General features: G+C 41.4%; 1 protein-coding gene across 2 annotated transcripts in view; it reads left to right on the forward strand.

Moving 5' to 3' along the window:
• Window positions 1-2,722: 2,722 nt before the first annotated feature.
• LOC130123430 (enhancer of polycomb homolog 1-like) overlaps window positions 2,723-18,017 on the forward strand; it is a 57,062-nt gene continuing 41,767 nt past the window's right edge. The window contains exons 1-2 of one of the 2 annotated variants that reach the window (XM_056292590.1): window positions 2,723-3,035; window positions 7,846-7,941. Coding sequence is in view for 1 of the 2 variants with exons in the window: in XM_056292589.1 (XP_056148564.1) it covers window positions 9,556-9,708 (153 nt within the window). In the remaining variant the exon portion in view is untranslated. Of the gene's footprint in view, window positions 3,036-7,845; window positions 7,942-9,228; window positions 9,709-18,017 lie in introns of those variants that run through there. The other variant, XM_056292589.1, reaches the window with a different exon arrangement.

Genomic DNA, 18,017 nt, shown 5'->3' on the forward strand with positions numbered 1-18,017 from the left:
TCCTTGTTTGACAAATTATAGTTCAGCCATGGGTTTTAAGTTTTGTTTGCCATACAGCAACTTTGGCATATCGTCGACTAGTTCAAACGTTTCTCAAATCTACTTCAGACTAGAATGAATTCAAACCTGGGCTGCAACCATCAGACCCCAGTTTATCTGGTTTCAGCCCAACTGACTTGAGTCACCAGGATGCCCCGGAACCCCAAGCATGACGTTTCGATGCCTGAGAGAGCCATGATTCATGAGGGTTTTACTTTGTCTTAGATGAGATAAACCATGAATGTATGGGAAATAAAACATTTACACCTCAAACGAACCTAATTTCATGATTATCAAAACGGTGTCTACATTTCTTGTCACATTATTTTTATTTTGTGTGTGTGTTGATATCCGGTGATATCAACACTGAAGGGATGCCTCTGCCATGGGACGCTTATGAGTCATTCAACTCTGAACGACACAAGTCAGTCAGTTATCAGCAAGGTAATATCGCCTCGGTGTGGCTGCTAGCCTCGAACACAAACAGCAGAGGGCGACGTGACGACTTTTCCTTCCAAATAGGACGGACTCAACTTCGAGGTGAGAGGAAAACACTATGAATGGACGATATTCAAATGAAAGGCAAATCCCGTTATTTCTGTTTCAGTTTGCAAATGCGTTATTTGCGGGAAACCGTTTATTTCAATTGCAGTAATCCAGTTGATGTGCGGTTACCGCGGATCGCCTTCACTGTACACAACGTTATCTAATATCAGTATATCACATTAGTCTACTCATGTTAGATATGTGGTTATGAAATGGGAGAGGAGGGGGGCCCATGTAGCAGCAGCAGTGCTTTAACAAACGTTTTGTGGAAGTAACAAGCGTATTGATAGGGATGTCATGTGGTATTCCAAATATGCGTTGCGGTCTAGACACCAGCTGGGGGATGACGATATCCAGAAAGAGAGACGGAAACCAGGATCTCCATTTTAGGGATTTCCACCTTGGAACGATGGGAACGGGGCAGCAAGAATAAATGCTCTGAATGCAACCGTAGCCAACACGTTTTATTGTTTTTTTTTAACCATGCACGCACATTTTATTTCTTTAAAATATTTAGGGCTTGGCTCAAAACCTTCGTGGCTTGTCGCTGAAAGAATGAGCCTTGTGACTCCATGTTTGTAAGGTACACAGATGGATGGTCGCTTTTCGGGTGTTTCCAACGTTAACTCCACATTGTGTTACCCCGGGGGCTGGGCTGCCTGACTGGAGGGGGAGTATGACATTTTAAAGGGCGGCCCTCCCTTGCCGACAATGACGCGTTCCTAAAGTGGGAATTTAGAGTTTTCCAGTCGGAAGTTCGGAACGCTTAACTTAAAAGCGTTCTCATACACATAAATAATTTAAACATTGGTCACAATATAATTGTTTAACCAAATCTACTGTAAGCGATGCCCCCCCCTGCATTTCTTAATGTAAAAGCTTATCAGAATAAGGGGATACTTTGACTATATAGCCTGTCCTCTACCATTAGCTACACAGGATTCTTTTATTGAAATAAAATATAAAATGGTGCAACTTTTTTTAAATAACGTGTAAAATATCTAACCAATTGGTATGCCACTATTTCAAAGAGCAATAATTGTGAATGCAAAAATAAACGTTTCTCCTTGGAATTCTGACCTCATGTTAGAAGGCAGAAGCATCCGGGGTATATAAATAGATAAATCACTGAGCAAATTAAAGCTGGGGTAGGCAGTTTTTTATGGCGTCATTGGGCAAAAATTCCATAAAACCTTTCAGCATATTGTAATTCAAGTGGTCTGGGAGAAAACTTGACGTCTGCGCCTCCTCTTGGCTCTGTATTCAGGCTTTAAAAATAGCTAGCCCATGTGTGTGCGTGTGTGTGTGTGTGTGTGTGTGTGGGGGGGGGGGGTTAGCCAACTGGTTAATTTCAGAGAGAGGGCGTTCCTATTGGCTGTTCTACAAATGCAGACGCGTGTACGACCGATTGGCATCTACGATCAAAAGAGTGATGCGGAGGTCATTTGAGGCGCAAGGATTTGCATTGGAACGTTCAATGTTACCCACTACAGCTTTACGGCGAATGGACCTAAAATGTATATTCTGTCAAAATGAAGGTGAAACAAGCTGTCACTCGCGATTATTTGTGTGGAAAAACTATTCTGGATACAACTTGAACACTTATTTAAAGTAATGATAAAATTGTGTGTGTGTGTGTGTGTGTGTGTGTGCGTGTGTGTGTGGGGGGGGGGGTTCAATGAAAGGAACATATGATTAAGTTGTTTATTATTTAAAGGAAATCCTTTATTTATATATGCAAGGGGAATAGATAACAAACACAACATAAACATTTCAAAAATTGGACTCAAGCCCTACTTAAGCTCCATTCAACGACAACAGAACTCGAAAGCAACAAAAACCCTCATTTTGATGATATTGGGAAGCCTTACATTTGTAAATAATTATGATTAATCTACAATAACCATTGTGTATATTTCTCAACTTTGCTTCGTCAATATTCTGTTCAGTGTTGTTTCATTTTTATTTATTTTTTGTTCCCGTATAGCGACGTACTGATGAAGTCGGAACTTCCGAGTTCCCACTTGAAAAGAAACGCGGCACATCAACCCGGGGCTCTCCACAGGTGATTGGTGACGTCCGGTGTCCAATCAGAAGGCGTCTTTCGCGGCAAAGTTGTTAACCCCCAACAGTAGCACTTCGGTTCCAACCTCTCTAGTTTCAGGCACCTTCTCTACATCGAATATGAAAACAAGTTTTTGGTCGACGAGTATGTTGTTTGACGACATGGATTAGGAGCAGACAGCCGTTCTTCCCGGCAGGATAGCGTCGTATCTGTTTATGCTGTAACTATTGATTTGTGGAGTCAACTGTGAGTAGCTGTGGCTAAGAGCTAGCTCTCACTGCCTGGCTGCGTCGTGTGCCCTCCTGCCAGGCGTTTTTACTCATGACCTGCAGAAATGTTAACTGGCTATTTAGAAAAGCCTGAGCTTTTTTGGATTGTCGAACTGGTAGGTATTTATCTGGTGGTTTTAACTTGAGTCGTTGGCAGAAAAAAGACCGATCGTGAATGGTGGGGTTTTTTTTGTGGGTTTTTTTTTTTTGGAATCGGATGATTTCATACACGCAATCAAATTCCTAGCTGGGCAGCTGGCTGCAATTCAGCACTAAAACAGCGACTCTCAACTCCAAGTTTATAAACTTCTTTTAACGGTAAACAAAGCAAACCGTTTATAATATCGAGTGACTTGGTGGGACAATGTTTTCCAGAGGATAATACAATTCACTGTTCTAGATATAACAGCGTTATTACATCGTCGGCAACGAACTGTAGAGTGAAAATTGCGTCTGTATAAGGCGAATGTGTTGAAAATTAGATGTCTTGGTTGTATGAGCTAACGTGTTGCCGTCATCTTATCGGTGGGAAAGATTAAAAGTCTCGTCATGGGCAACTGCCGTGTGGCAGAACGCTGCCAGGCAGTTTTCTGTGGCCTGCGAAGGCAGCCGTTTGGCCCTGCATTAAGTGGACCATTGCTTAATTTGTGTCGGCAGCTTTTCCAGATCCTGCCAGAAAAGGACCCGGCTCCACTTATCTAATATTCTTATTTATGTAACACTTTTGGGCCAACTGCGCCCCTAGACCTATTTGCGTACATCCCACACCTCTTGTGACAAGCAAAGTTTCATTTTTGCGCTGTTATATTCTAGAAGGGTCCATGGTGTTCTAGAAAGGAAAAAAAGCAAACGGCCAAGTTTTCTTTCTCTATCCCTTATTACGAAACATCGAATTGGCCCATTTCTCCGTGAGGACGGATGGTGAACTCATTATAATAACTCGACGTGGTACTCTAAGCTAACATACGTCTGTAAAGTAAACTGCCTCTGTCATTGAATGGGCGGCAGCTGGAATTGAGGCAATTGCAACAACTGACCCTTTTGTTTATGTCCAATTTGTCTGAATTTGCTCTCAAATAGCTTGGTAGTCTATTCTGGTTTCATGGGTGGTAGTCGTCTGTGGATTTTCACATATGGCATGTCAAGCATCACATGTGGCATGTCAAGCATCTGGGCCCTTGTAATGAGTTGATTGTGTTTCAAAGCTACAATATAGGTTTGCAACAAAAGTTAGCTTACACAGTGTCACTCTGCTCTCTCTCTGTAACAGTGTTTTTTGATGGTGTTAAAGATATGCTGCAGTGTCTAAAATGTTTTCTGCGTGATAAGGTGATCCCCCTTTACACTTGACTCACTGGATAACCACCCTTCTGGTGTTGTGGGACCTCATGATTTCCAAATTGATCACTGGTCTCAACCACTTTTGTCCCTCTTAAAATTAACCTTCCCACCCCTTCCCTGAGCACTCATTCACATAGATGTTTATTTCTTAAATTTTTCCCAATACCGGCACTGAAGTGATAATTTTAAAATGTTGCTGCTGCCTGAACCAATACTTACTTTAAATAGCGAGAATCTTCCAACATAAAAATGTCCATTTTATTGCAAAAAAGAAAAACAGTTAATAACTTCATTTAAATTTGCATTAAGAAGTATTTTTGATATTAACAGTGAATCAAATTGTTCCATGTAATGTGAAAGGATTGCCAGTACTGCTGACCATACTGAAAAATCAGTACCCCTGTCTACAGTTTTCCATAACTCTGTTAATATTGAGTGGAGAATTGGGCAGAGTTATATCAGGGGGGCTTGATTCTTGGTAGAAAAAAAGTCCTGTTAATCTGTCCCATGGTCAATGTCACGTGATTGGTGTGTGAGCATTTCTAAAAGTTGGATGGTTGTGACACTCCTAGCTGAATCGACAGTATAATCATTTATCAGCTCTTTTGGAAAAACGTGTTGTTCCTTGGGGAAAAAAATGTCAAAGGTACAAGACTGTACATAACAGATAAATAAACTACACATCCTAATGTGCATTGCATGCAAGGAATATTCCATCACAGAACTTAAAATTATGTTCCCTGTGCTGGTGAAGATTTTTAGCTTCTTAAACTCTTTGAATTATAGAACATTTAATCAATTCAGTAACAAAACCCATGGTGTATTTTATTTCTGGCTGCTGCCACAGCTCTGAAGTGCATGGGTGTACATTCTACTGCTTTCCTTTTGACTTATTCTGTGAAGGAGTGGTGGATTCTCTATAGCAGTGTTTCTCAACCGGGGGTCCGCGGACCCCTAGTGGTCCGTGGTGTAATTGCAAGGGGTCCGTGAAAATAAAATATCTTTAAAAAAAGATCCTATGACATTTATAGAAATAGGATTATTTTACTCAAATGTGACTGAGCCCTTTATCTACCTAAACTATAAAGGGTAACAGGACTTTTTTCTCTAATTACATCTGTTTCACAAGTGTAATTTATTGTATTTTAATAAGAGATCTCGCTCCCGTTAGCATTGTTAAAAGTTACTGCATAAAAATTCTGTTGTTACATATATCTGAAAGTTACTGAATACATATTCTGTTTTGTTAACTATATCTAAGTTACAACTGAAAGCTCTTATTTTTGCCCCAAAGAGTGAATAAATGCTATAATGCAATTTAAAATGCAGTTTCTATTGTTTCTATCAAATTGCAACCCCCCCTCCCCCAAGATCAGGTGGAGGGGTCCTCAGGGTAGATCAAAAATACGCAGGGGGTCCAGGACCCCAAAAAGGTTGAGAACCACTGCTCTATAGTAACATCCCTTAAGACTAATGGGTGCAGAGTTTTTGTACCGAACAGACTGAAAAATTGTTTTCCAGAAACGAAATTGAAAACTTTATAACCGATGGTAATTCAATAACCCTATAGTGTCAGTTAATTGTTAAGGAGAATCCCATGTTTCTATGAAGAGTATTATTGCAGTAATTGTTAAAAGTAAAATTTTCAATGAATGGGGGGGGGGGGCTCCACCCAGTTCTCCACTCTATTGTTTACTTTCTTCAGGAAAGGGCAACCCCCCTCGCCATAAAAATACAGATAAATCACTTGCAACTCCATCCATCCATTATCCAAACCGCTTATCCTGCTGTCAGGGTCACGGGGAGGGATACTGGAGCCTATCCCAGCAGTCACTGGGCGGCAGGTGGGGGGACACCCTGGACCGGCCGCCGGGCCAGTCTGGGGTGAAGCGAATATAGAAGGGAGGAACCAAGTTTGATAACATAGAACTATGTATGAAGTTAGCGAATTCTTAGGCTAACATGTTAGCCAAAGAACCAACGACTGTAAAAAAAATGGATTGTGAACATGTTTGTTACACACAGGCCACCATAGAGACAGACAGGGTGAGGGGCAAGGAGTGGCTTAGCTGCCAGTATGTGTTGTGCAATCTCAGTAGCATTACTGTCTGCCATCTAGGGGTTAGAAATTGCTTAACCCAGCTTTAACTGTTTAGATTATACTTGCAGTAAATGCAAAACGCTTAAATTTAAATAATTTGTTGTGCATCCCATTGTTTGAATCTTTTTGGGTAAAATACAGCCGCACTTTAGACCAGGGCAGCAGTGGCTCAGGAGGTAGAGCAGGTCGTCTGGTAACTGGAGGGTTGCCAGTTCGATCCTCTGCTCCTGGGAAAATCACAAGGTGTCCCTGCAAGTGGAAAGACACCTAACTCCCAACTGCTCCCAGTGAGCTGGTTGTTACTTTGCATGGTTGACACCACCAACGGTGTATGAGTTTGTGGATGAATGGGAGGCTTTAATTGTAGAAGCGCTATATTAAATGCAGTCCATTTACCTTTTTGCTTAGGGCATTTTGACCGAGGTTAACGCACAAGCTAGCCTAACAACACCTGCCATTACTTACTTGTTGACAAAGCGGGTGAAGTGGAAGTGACGGTGAGCGATGGGGTCATAGGTCAGTGCAAAAAGTGAGCCCTCTGTTGCATGAAACATCCGTCTCAGAGAGCCAAAGGGTAGTGGGAAATGGAGTGAATATTTTCATAGGCAGATTGGGCATTGTATTTTGTCACCATGCTGAGGTGCCGAAATCCAAGTTGCGTTTCAGTCGAGTTATATGGGAATCTGCCATTTTGGTACCTAGTCTGATCTCAATTCTCACCCACACCCTGCATGAACTCAAGGTGTGAATTGTCTACAATTAGAAATTATAACTTAAGGCTTGCCTTAAAGGAAGACATGCATCCACGGATAGATAAACCTAATTTTGTCTATTACTTGTAGAAATCAGAATGGGGTGGATTTTATTTATTACGTCTTGATTTCTACAGTAGTGAAGTGTGTTGTCTAAAAACGATATTCCAGTTGTCCTGAGTCAACGGGTGAAATTGTGTAATCTTCAATATCCCTGTAGGCCCCCTTTCCAAGTACAATACATGTAAAGGAATTTGTCTTGGTTTACTTTTACCCTTATCTACCTTAAATATATATGCCTTGGTGAGATGTTTTTTGGACTTCAGTAAAACTAATCATTTCTTGTTTTATTGTTTTAATCGTTGTTTTAAACCAAAGTTTTAACGTTCGAAATAAACAAAATAAACAAAAGTTTAAAAATCGTTTTTAATCACCTCTATAGACGTACTTTATCGTCATAAATAAAGCCAGTGGCTCCTCTGGTCCTCAGGACCCCCTACTTTTTTTTCTTTCCCCCTCCTACTGGTTAATAATGTTAATCTGTTTTGTCAACTCCAAAACGTCCTTCATTAGACAGCTGGAGTACTGCAGAATTGAAAATCATCAGTACGCCCATAGGAGACCCCAAGAACCAGTGAATCACTAACAATGATAGCATGACAGACTGACTCTTGGTTAATGGTATGAAGTTATTATAAAATATCTTGGCAACTCTTGTCATTGTGCTCCCAGATCATCATGAGGCGGACACAGCAACTTAGAATCACAAATGAGAAGAGCCGTCACTCCCTCAGACTGGACCCTGGCTAGTTCCAATGATGTTACCAGGTAAGAATTTAAAAATAAAAGAATTTCCTGAATTACACCCTGAACTTTATTTATATTGTTAGAATGAGATGTTTGTTTTTTGGGACCAACATGTTTCATTGGCTAGCTATTGGCCTTTGCTCTTCACATCCTGTGTAAAAATTGCAAAAGCTGATCCCTTTTCAGCTCGGAATAACCTCTGCCCATTCCAACGCTGAGCCGGAAGTTGGAGCCTTTGCCTATCAAACCAGAAGAGGGCGAAATTGCTCAGATGCGGCGAATTTGCTTATGAAGGGTTTCGTTCGATTTCAGTGTTTTTGGTCATTGTCTAGCTTGAATAATGGCATAATAATAATAATAATAATAATAATAAGTATTCCATAAATTCATTGATTCTTCTTGCAGGACAATAAAGGCAGTGCAAGCAAAAAGCAAACAAACTCCCACCAGACACTGGTTGGAAATAGAGATATTAAAAATGGCCAGGGCTGTACAATTTGTAGTTACAGCTTTCAGTTGGCTTTGAATTCTGCAGTATGTACACTGACTGCTTCATATTTGAAATATTGACATTTTGACTTTACATTGAATTTTCATTGTCATTCATGAGTTTTCAAATTACTGAAGCATAAAATCATCAGAGTAATTGAATACATTGGAATGACACTGGTATTATGGTTGCATTATATTGAATTTCTGCAAAATTCGTAATTGCTTTTAATTACTAAAAAGTATTTCTGTAGCGTCTCTTGCCCTAGATTTTTTTTACCAATATTTAAAGCTGTCTGTAAGAACAGAAGTTTGCTTATTGATATACCTAGCAAAATGATTTTGTCACCTACACATTGCATGTTTTTGTACTCACTTTTCAATATCATTTTCTTCTATTGCTTTATTTTACTCTGGGTCAATAGTATTGATAATGTAGAAGATAACAGTTAAGCTACACAGGAGTTACCATTTGATCTTGATGCCTATTGGGGCAACTGAGGAGTTGTTCCATACGAAAACAGATTTCTCCCTGTGGATGTCTTGTCAATTATTTTCCAAAGATGAAGGCTGAAGTTCAGCAAATTTTTTGCCAGTGATGCAAGTTCATTAAATGTTGCCGCAGGGACTTTTTAAAATGGTAAATGCGGCTGCAAAACAAACCATATGCACGACTGCCATTTTCCCCAGCCTTTATTTATTTTCGTGGATACCCCCCTATGTTTATCTCTATAATTTGTTTGTGCGAGTGTGTGTGCGCGGAGAGGGGTACTTTAGATGCCCCCTTCCCCCACTTTCGCGAACGCGCAAGCGCTGGGGACCGTGTGGGAATGGCTGATCGGTGAACGGGGGTTGGACCGCTCCGAGCAAACGGTGCAAAAGAGTTTTAAATGTCCGCCATGTTGTCCATGGCGTACTGAACCAGCGGTGGGGAGCGGAGCGTCGGGGAAAATAGTCCGAAAGAGAGCGACCAAGATCCGGGCCTTCCCGGCTCCGTTGGCGACGCCCTAAAACACAGCACCATCCAGTCGAACGTTAGAATTGAGACTAACTGCACAGAATCATCCATGAAAGCTCCACTCGACACCGTTGTGAATATCAGGAGATCGGATAGATTTATATTGAATCTCGAAATTTGAGAAAAAAATGAGTAAATTGTCGTTTCGGGCACGGGCGCTGGACGCTTCCAAGCCGTTACCCGTCTTCCGTTGTGAGGATTTACCCGACCTACACGAATATGCATCCATTAACCGGGCGGTGCCGCAGATGCCAACGGGGATGGAGAAAGAAGAGGAATCGGTATGCTTTATTTTGCAAATAAACGGTTTCCTCATTTTTACACGATAAAGAGGTTGTCTCCCTCGTTCCTGCGCAAGCTTTCCACAAAATGGCCGCCAATTTTCCTCACTAGAAACACGACGAATTTATGGTGTAAATGGCACAAACGCGGGACTTGGACACATGTTTGGAGAAAGCGGAGACGTGTTCTGTCATTATTGTGTAAAATTGCCCGGTTTAGACGGACATTGGTTGTGGGAGACGATATTCGGAATACAAAGGGGTCACGTGATTTTTTCTGTTCCGACATTTTGTCTGGCCGTCGGGATGGGCCCCATGTTGGCGTAGTTGCGACGGCCCGTTGTAAGGGGGCGCTAGTGATTACTAATTACATGCGCCACCAGTGCTTGACCAGGCAGTGAAATGTCAATGCTCAGCTGCCATGCATTTGAAGAAACTTGTCATCGCGGTCTTTACAGTGGTGTCTTTAACGCTTGTGCACCTATTGCCTCGGTCGTTAACGGAGCTTTATTTTTGGCGGCGTTGCTATTCTGTTGACTTACGTGCATATTTGAGAACGTGTAGTTGTGGCTGTGAATTTATGGTGGGGTCGTCAGGTGCTTGTGTCATTGTGACCAGATAAGACTATTGCCACACTTTAAAGTTGACTAGCGATGATCAGAAATACATCAGACCTTACTCGTTGTCGCCATTGGCCCCTCAGTTGTCATAACTTCATAGTAAATTCATGAATACACATCTGTAAGTTTGGATTAAATTTGTTTTGTTCCAATTTTCATCTTGAGGGGACTAGATTGATCTATCAATATATTGAACTCGGCTATCTTATTTGACAGGGTCACTCAGAGGACAAAATGGTACCTCGTGGTCGCTGTGGCACCTCTCTCTAGTTTCACTTGACAACACTGTCTATGCTGTAGCCTTGATGCTTGCCTTTTTTTTTCTTTTTTCTTTTTGTCCCGGTGGGGATTAAAGTTAACACCATCCACTGGCTGAAATTACTCTTAGATTTGAATCTGGGCGTTAAATGTGTCAGTTCTGTCAACCACTGGCAGGTTACCAGCCCTCATTTGTTTTTCACATTTGTTAAATTGGGGTTAGTGGGTGAAATGGCAAAAAGGTGTGTGTACACAAGCTGCTGTGGTAACATATTGACCCCCCCCCCCCCACTGGTCTCTGTAGATCTGTTGTTTTATCTGTGTGACCAGACTCTCCTTATAAATGTTGTTGGCACCTGTTAGGATTTGAACTGCCTGTTTTAATTTTAATTTCCCCCCCAGCTATACAGTCCATGCTAAAGCCATGCTGCTTTATCCCTGCCTCTGTTTGGTGGCGTGGTGCCAGAAGTTCAGTGTGTCAGATGGCAGCAGGCTGGTGGAGCAGCAGCAGCACATGGCTCACAGAGGGACCTCGGGAGGTGGGGGGGGGGGCTTCAAATTCTCAGCTCCTCTCAGCTGGGGTGCTGGGTTATGTAACATTCCTATTCTCATGAGAGGGAGGCCAAGGCAAGCTGCATGCCAACTGCTGAGGGTTTGGAACTGTTTGATATTTACTTTTTTGGGGAATCATTCGATGAGGAATGTGTATTAGAAAGGGATTATTTGCAGTAAGTTTCAGTGGAACCTTTTATCTTGCGTCTATTATGATGCATGCATTTATTTTTAGCTTGAGTGAGTCAGTGCGACTCCAACCCTTAACTATCTTTTTTAATGCCTTGCCATTTTAAAATGTTAAATTATGATAGGGTTAATTGTGAAATGTAGTGATCAAACCCCAGGCTACTCCCATCTTGTATATTTTTGGTTGTATTTCTCTCATATCCTCATCATAGCCAGTTTTACTTCCCACACCAGGTTCAACTAGCTGACAATCTGGTCTCTTGTATTTCCTGGCTGCCTGGGAAAAGAGCACTGGATGTTGAACTCTAGGAAAAAAAGCCTTGGTCTAGATTCTACTTCTGAGCCTAAGTGGCTCAGTTTATTTGTTACCATAGCAATAAAATCTCACAAATCCTACTCCAGTAGTTTGGTCATTTGCTGGCGGAGCAAACACACACTGTGGTTTGGCTGAAGAGCTGGTGTTGCTGTAACGTCTCTCAGCACGTGCTGATTGTTTGTGTTGGTCCCGGCACTTTGTCTTGTGTTTACGTTTGGGTGAAAACAAGGTCAGTGTCTTGTGGCCCTGGTGGAAACCCACAGGCCTGTGTTTGCTTCAACGTGTGTGTGTGTGTGTGTGTGTGTGTGTGTGTGTGTGTGTGTGTGTGTGTGTGTGTGTGTGTGTGTGTGTGTGTGTGTGTGTGTGTGTGTGTGCGCGCGCGCGCATGTGCTCGTGCACTCATACACTTTATGCTGGCAGCCCACCAGTTTCCTCATGACATCACTGGGATGGAATGTGAGGCATGTCACCTCTCTAAAGTCTGCCATTTAGATGCCACGGAGAAGACATTTTTCAAGAGCAGCAAATTTCCATTCTAATTTGTTTCAAATGAACACTAGCAGTCAAGTAATTCGGTGCTCTTTACTAGCAAGTTATTGATGGTCAGCTGGTCAAACTGGGAAAATACTTAATGAATATTGTCATTTACCAAACCCTTGTGACTTCTACTTAATGAATATTGTCATTTACCAAACCATTGTGACTTTTAAGGGTTTTTTTTTTTTGCCTTGCATGAAGACTTTAGCACCCAGGAAGACTAGTCCCATTCATAATGGCTTTTTAGAAGGCCAACACTCATGTATGATAACAGTTTCACTTATTGAATGCCCATTATTATCCCAGCCATATTGATATTAGTCATGGAAAGTAAATTAATATCAATCTTTCAAGTTTTGTTAAAAGCCATGTCAGTTGCACATAATTAGGGTTGGTAATAAGAATAACACTTGAGTTTGCCTCAGATTGTGATTTTTGGGTTTTGCTTGTCATAGTGGTTGGGAAAGCAGCGGAAATTATGCCAGTTGACAGAACTGGAAAATGAATGCACTAAAATTTGGCTGATGCTTCGTTGATTTGACTTCACCTTGGCCCCCATTTACCTGTATTGTGGTCAAAGCTGACCTCTCACAATGTAAAAACTTACTTCTCTCCATCTGTAGCTTTTCATCCCTGGACAGTCATATTGTTCGTGTCCCATATGGCATTCCATTGCGCTAAGTACCGTTTACAGTGTCTGGGACAGTAACCGTCAGATAGGGAGAGTGGAGTCGATAAGCCCCGGCTGCCTCGGCAAGCTTGACGGTGATCGATAGGATCATTTTAAATGCTATTTCTGGACACTATTATGGTCTGGAGGAGTGTGTATAGTGTGTCAGGGAATTCACTGATGTTCTCTATTTTGACTGTTCACTTCAATCTAATAACCATTTGTTCACAAGTAAATAACCACAGCCAGGGAAAGTAACAACTGAGTGCTTGATTTGGTTTTGCATTGAAGGTGGTTTTGCTCAAGGCTGTGGGGCTTTGAGTTTGTCTTAGCCCAGAGACACTGAAGGAAGTGTGCGTGTGTGTTTTGAAGGTGGGAGGGGGCCTGCACACATCTGCCAAGGGAGTGATTCAGTGGAAGCTGGATAGGAACTTGATGGTTATGTAAGTGCATATGTGCATATAGGGGGTTGCCATGAATGCTTTGAATAGCTTTAGAAAGCCAGAAAAAGGAGTGAGTTTCATACCTGGCTTTGGGTTGACTTGTGGAATTGAATGGCTTGAAGAGCAACAACTCTATCAGCGTTGTGGGAGTTTAAGTATTTGCAGTCAAATACTAAATAGCAGAGAGCACAGCACTGTAATCTTACACTACTTTAGGCTACTATTCATTGTATAGTAAACCGTTTGTATCCCAGTACACTGTAAACTGCTGAGGGTGGTCAGTTAGGTCCGGAAATATTTGGACAGTGACACAATTTTCATAATGGATTTGAAATTAAACAATCGAGGTGCAATTGAAGTGTAGACTTTCAGCTTGAATTCAAGGGGTTGGAACAAAAATATTGTATGAAACATTTAGGAATTGCAACTATTTTTATACATAGTCCCCTCATTTCAGGACCTCAGATGTATTTGCACTAATTAACATAATCATAAATAAAATGTTAATTTTTAATACTTTGCAGGGAATGAATGCCTTAAGTTTGGAACCCATGGACATGACCAAATGTTGGGTTTCCTCCTTTGTAATGCTTTGCCTGGCCTTTACTGCAGCTGTCTTCCGTTTTTTTATTTTGTTTTTGTTTTTGTTTTTTTTTGTTTTTTTCCCCTGTGAATGCTGAATATAGAGCTGCCAGGGAAGAGGCAAAGAGGAAAGCCAAAGAGGAGGTTTATGGATGTGGTGAGAGAGGACACGCAGGTGGCGGGTGTGACAGAGGAAGATGCAGAGGACAGGAAGAGATGGAAACAGATGATCTGCTTTGATGACCCCTAACGGGAGTCGCCAAAAGTAGTAGTAGTTTGTGGATCTTTCTACCTTAAGTTTGTCTTCAGCAAGTTAAATGCATGCTCGATCGGGTTGAGATTGGGTGATTGCCTTGGCCATTGCAGAATATTCCACTTCTTTGCCTTAAACTCCTGGGTTGCTTTTGTAGTATGCTTTGGGTCATGTTTCATCTGTACTGTGAAGCCCTGTCCAATCAACTTTGCTGAATTTGGCTGGATCTGAGCAGACAGTATATCCCTATACACTTAAGAATTAATCTGGCTGCTTCTGTCTTGTCACATCAATAAACACTAGTGACCCAGTGCTACTGGAAGCTATGCATACCCATGCCATCACACTGCCTTCACTGTGTCTTACAAATGATGTGCTATACTTTGGATCATGAGCTGTTCCAAGCCTTCTTCATACTTTTTTCTTCATTCTGGTTCAGGTTGATCTTAGTTTCATCTGTCCAAAGAATGCTGTTCCAGAACTGGGCTGGCTTATTTTTTTTAGATGTTTTTTTGCAAAGTCTAATATGGTTTTTCTATTCTTGAGGCTTATGAATGGTTTGTAGCTTGTGGTGAACCCTCTGTATTTGCTCTCATGAAGTCTTCTCTTTATGGTAGACTTGGATAATGATAGGCCTACCTCCTGGAGTGTTCTTCACTTAGCTGGATGTTGTGAAGGAGTTTTTCTTTACCATGGAAAGGATACTATGATCATCCACCACTGTTGTCTTCTGTGGATGTCCAGGCTTTTTTGTGTTCCCGAGCTCACCAGTGCGTTCTTCTTTTTTCTTTTTTTCTTTTTTTGCTGACTGTACCAAACTTGATTTGGCCACTTTTAATGTTCCCGCCATCTCTCTGATGGATTTTTTTTTTCAGACTGGCCTGTTTCAATTGCGTTGAGAGCTCCTTTGACCGCATGTTGTGGTTTCACAGCTACAGCTTCCAAATGCAAACGCCACACTTGGAATCAACTCTAGACCTTTTACCTGCTTAACTGATAAAGAAATAATTAAGGAATAGCCCACACCTGTCCATGAAATGGCTTTTGAGTCAATTATCCAATTATTTTTGGTTCCTTGAAAAAGAGGGACTACATATTAAAGAGCTCTAATTCCCAAACCCTTCCTCCGATGTGAATACCCTCAAATTAAAGCTGAGAGTCTGCACTTTAAGCCCATATTCTTTATATAACTAACTTGAATATGTTTTGGTAAACAGCTAAAAAAACAAAACTTGTGTCCAAATATACAAAGACCTAACCGTACAATGAGTATTAAGTACATAGAACTACATCGAGTTCTTTCAGTGCAACACCAGTTTGCGAACTCTGGAAAAAAATGTGGTGCTGGCTTTGTAAGTTAACTTTCCCAGTTATTTCAACTGGTAGCCTCCCTTTTTCTGTGTGTTCAAATACTAAAAAATGATTGGGAGAAAAAAGGGAATTCTAGTTATTCATGTGACCAGCAGCAAAAACAAAGTTGTCTTTTATTTGTCTTGGAGGAGAGGGATTTCGAGTTTGTCATCAGAGATGGTTGCCATTAAAGCTAAATCCTGTTATAGATATCTAATCCTTGAAGAAACAATTCTTATTGAAATAGAATATGGCAGATTTTGATTTTTGGCTAAATGGCACAGCTCACCAGAATCACAGAAACTAGCAATGGTAACTGGACCTAGGCTTGTAAAACGTAGAACCCTTGTTTGAACTTGGTGATGGTGAGGTGATGGAGTGTTTGTAGAACTTGGGATTTCTGTGTGTGACAGGAAAACTACTGATTTTGAACCCAGGACTGATTTGGGAGCTCTGGGTGCAGAGAGAGGATGAGAAATGCTCAGTCACTCTACTTTTCTACTTTAACTATTAAGGAAGCATGATATTGACATTTTTGCCAATAACTGATAATTTTTCATGCTCATTTAAGTTGACGCCTGTATTGGGCATCCAGGTAGCATAGCAATCTGTTCCGTTACTGACCAACACATGGCTCTCCGGTTCGAATCCCCGTGTTACCTCCGGCCTGGACTGGCTTCTCTACAGACACAATTAGCCGTGTCTGTGGGAGGGAAGCCGGATGTGGGTATGTGTCCTGGTTGCTGCATTAGCGCCTCCTCTGGTCGGTCGGGGCGCCTGTTCAGGGGTGAGGGGAACTGCGGGGAATAGCGTGATCCTCCCACGTGCTACATCCCCCTGGTGAAACTCCTTACTGTCAGGTGAAAAGAAGCAGCTGGTGACTCCACATGTATCGGAGGAAACGTGTGGCAGTTCGCAGCCCTCCCCGGATTGGCAGAGTGGGTGGAGCAGCGACCAGGACGGCTCGGAAAAGTTGGCCGGGTACAACTGGGGAGAAACGGGGGAAATCCCCCCCCCAAAAAAGTTAATGCCTGCATTTTTCCTTTCATTGCAGTTTACCTGTTGCTGCTAATGTTAACTTTTAAGGCTTGGTGTAGTCTTGAAAAAAAAAAAAGTGTATATAGTACCTGTCCAAGTTTTAGTAAATGCTACACTGTTTCCAGGTGTCTGTGTTCACTGAAAGAGATGAGCACAAATTACTTCAGCTTAAATGGAGAAAACATGTGACTGATATTGTGGCATAACATTTTCAAACATCCTTGCTATTGCATTTGTTCTACAACAGGTTGATCCTTGAAGCTTCCCTGTAAAATGTTGTCTCAAGTGTGGATTTTTTTATTTTTTTATTTTAAGGAACCTTATTTCTTTGTAGGTTGTAGCACAAGTCCTTCCATCAATGCCTGTCTTTGCTGTTAGCACAAAATGAATGCATCGACATATCAGTGCATCATATCGGGCATGATTTTGACAGCTGTCCTGACATGATAACGCATGTTTAAGCAATTATTAGGTGACGCTAATATGTCATGCATCACTTATTAACTTGTACCATTTATTGTTTTTAACAGGGACCATGCACAAATTTTTGGGGGGGGGGGGCATGTACCAAGTTAGCTACAAAAAAGGCTAATTTATGTCTGCATTCCCTGGGCAGGGGGTATAGTCAAACCACAAACAACAAGGACAATACATAATAGACAATAGTTCCATCAGGTTTTGGAAGCAAGTTGTTGAGGCAAAGGAAATCATCAGTGAATGAATGATTGTGATTTTAATTCAGCTTCAGTGCAGTTTCTTGGTTTTTATTTAATGGGCACATCCCAGGTACGTAAGTGAAGGAGGGCTTTGTTGAAAAAGAGCATGTGTGCTCAGTCATTGTCTAGTTGGTAAATTATTGCTCAAGAGTATGTGCTAGCATTTTAAGTCTGAATGTTATCATCTTAATCTTGTAGTTCAGCGAAGCCCAGAAACCAAAATCAAGATAATGGTTTCATTGAGTCAGCAGTCGGTTAGCCATGTTGACCAGCGCTCTTTATACACTTTAGGGATTGCAACCCAATTTTGTAAAATTAATGTTTCTGAGATAAATATATCTCCTTTGTAGATTTGTATTTCTCAACCAATGATATCTGTCCTATAGACACCATGAACTGCTATATTGTTAATTATTGCCAACTTTATATTGAAGATTGAAACAGATCTCAAGGAATCGATAATGGACAATCGGCACACCCTGCTTCCGGGTTAAGAAACGAGTACTGAATTGAGAAACAATGGGCCTCATGCATGAATGTTTAATTATGTCTCTCGTGTATTTGTTTTGCCAACAAAGCAATGAGGAAAATTAGAAAATCCTATGTGGAATTCATGAAACGTGCGCACTGGCCAATTTTGTTCTTACCCACCTGAGTATGTTGATGAATTGTATTTGATCTTAAATTGGATGCGCATGCCAGGCATATTGCAATTAGCATAAGGAAACGCCCCAATAAACCCATATACATAAGGGCAGCAGATTTAAGTCCTGTGTGCAAACCAA

Source organism: Lampris incognitus, chromosome 14 (assembly GCF_029633865.1).
Source record: "Lampris incognitus isolate fLamInc1 chromosome 14, fLamInc1.hap2, whole genome shotgun sequence".
NCBI classification, from domain to species: Eukaryota; Metazoa; Chordata; class Actinopteri; order Lampriformes; family Lampridae; genus Lampris; species Lampris incognitus.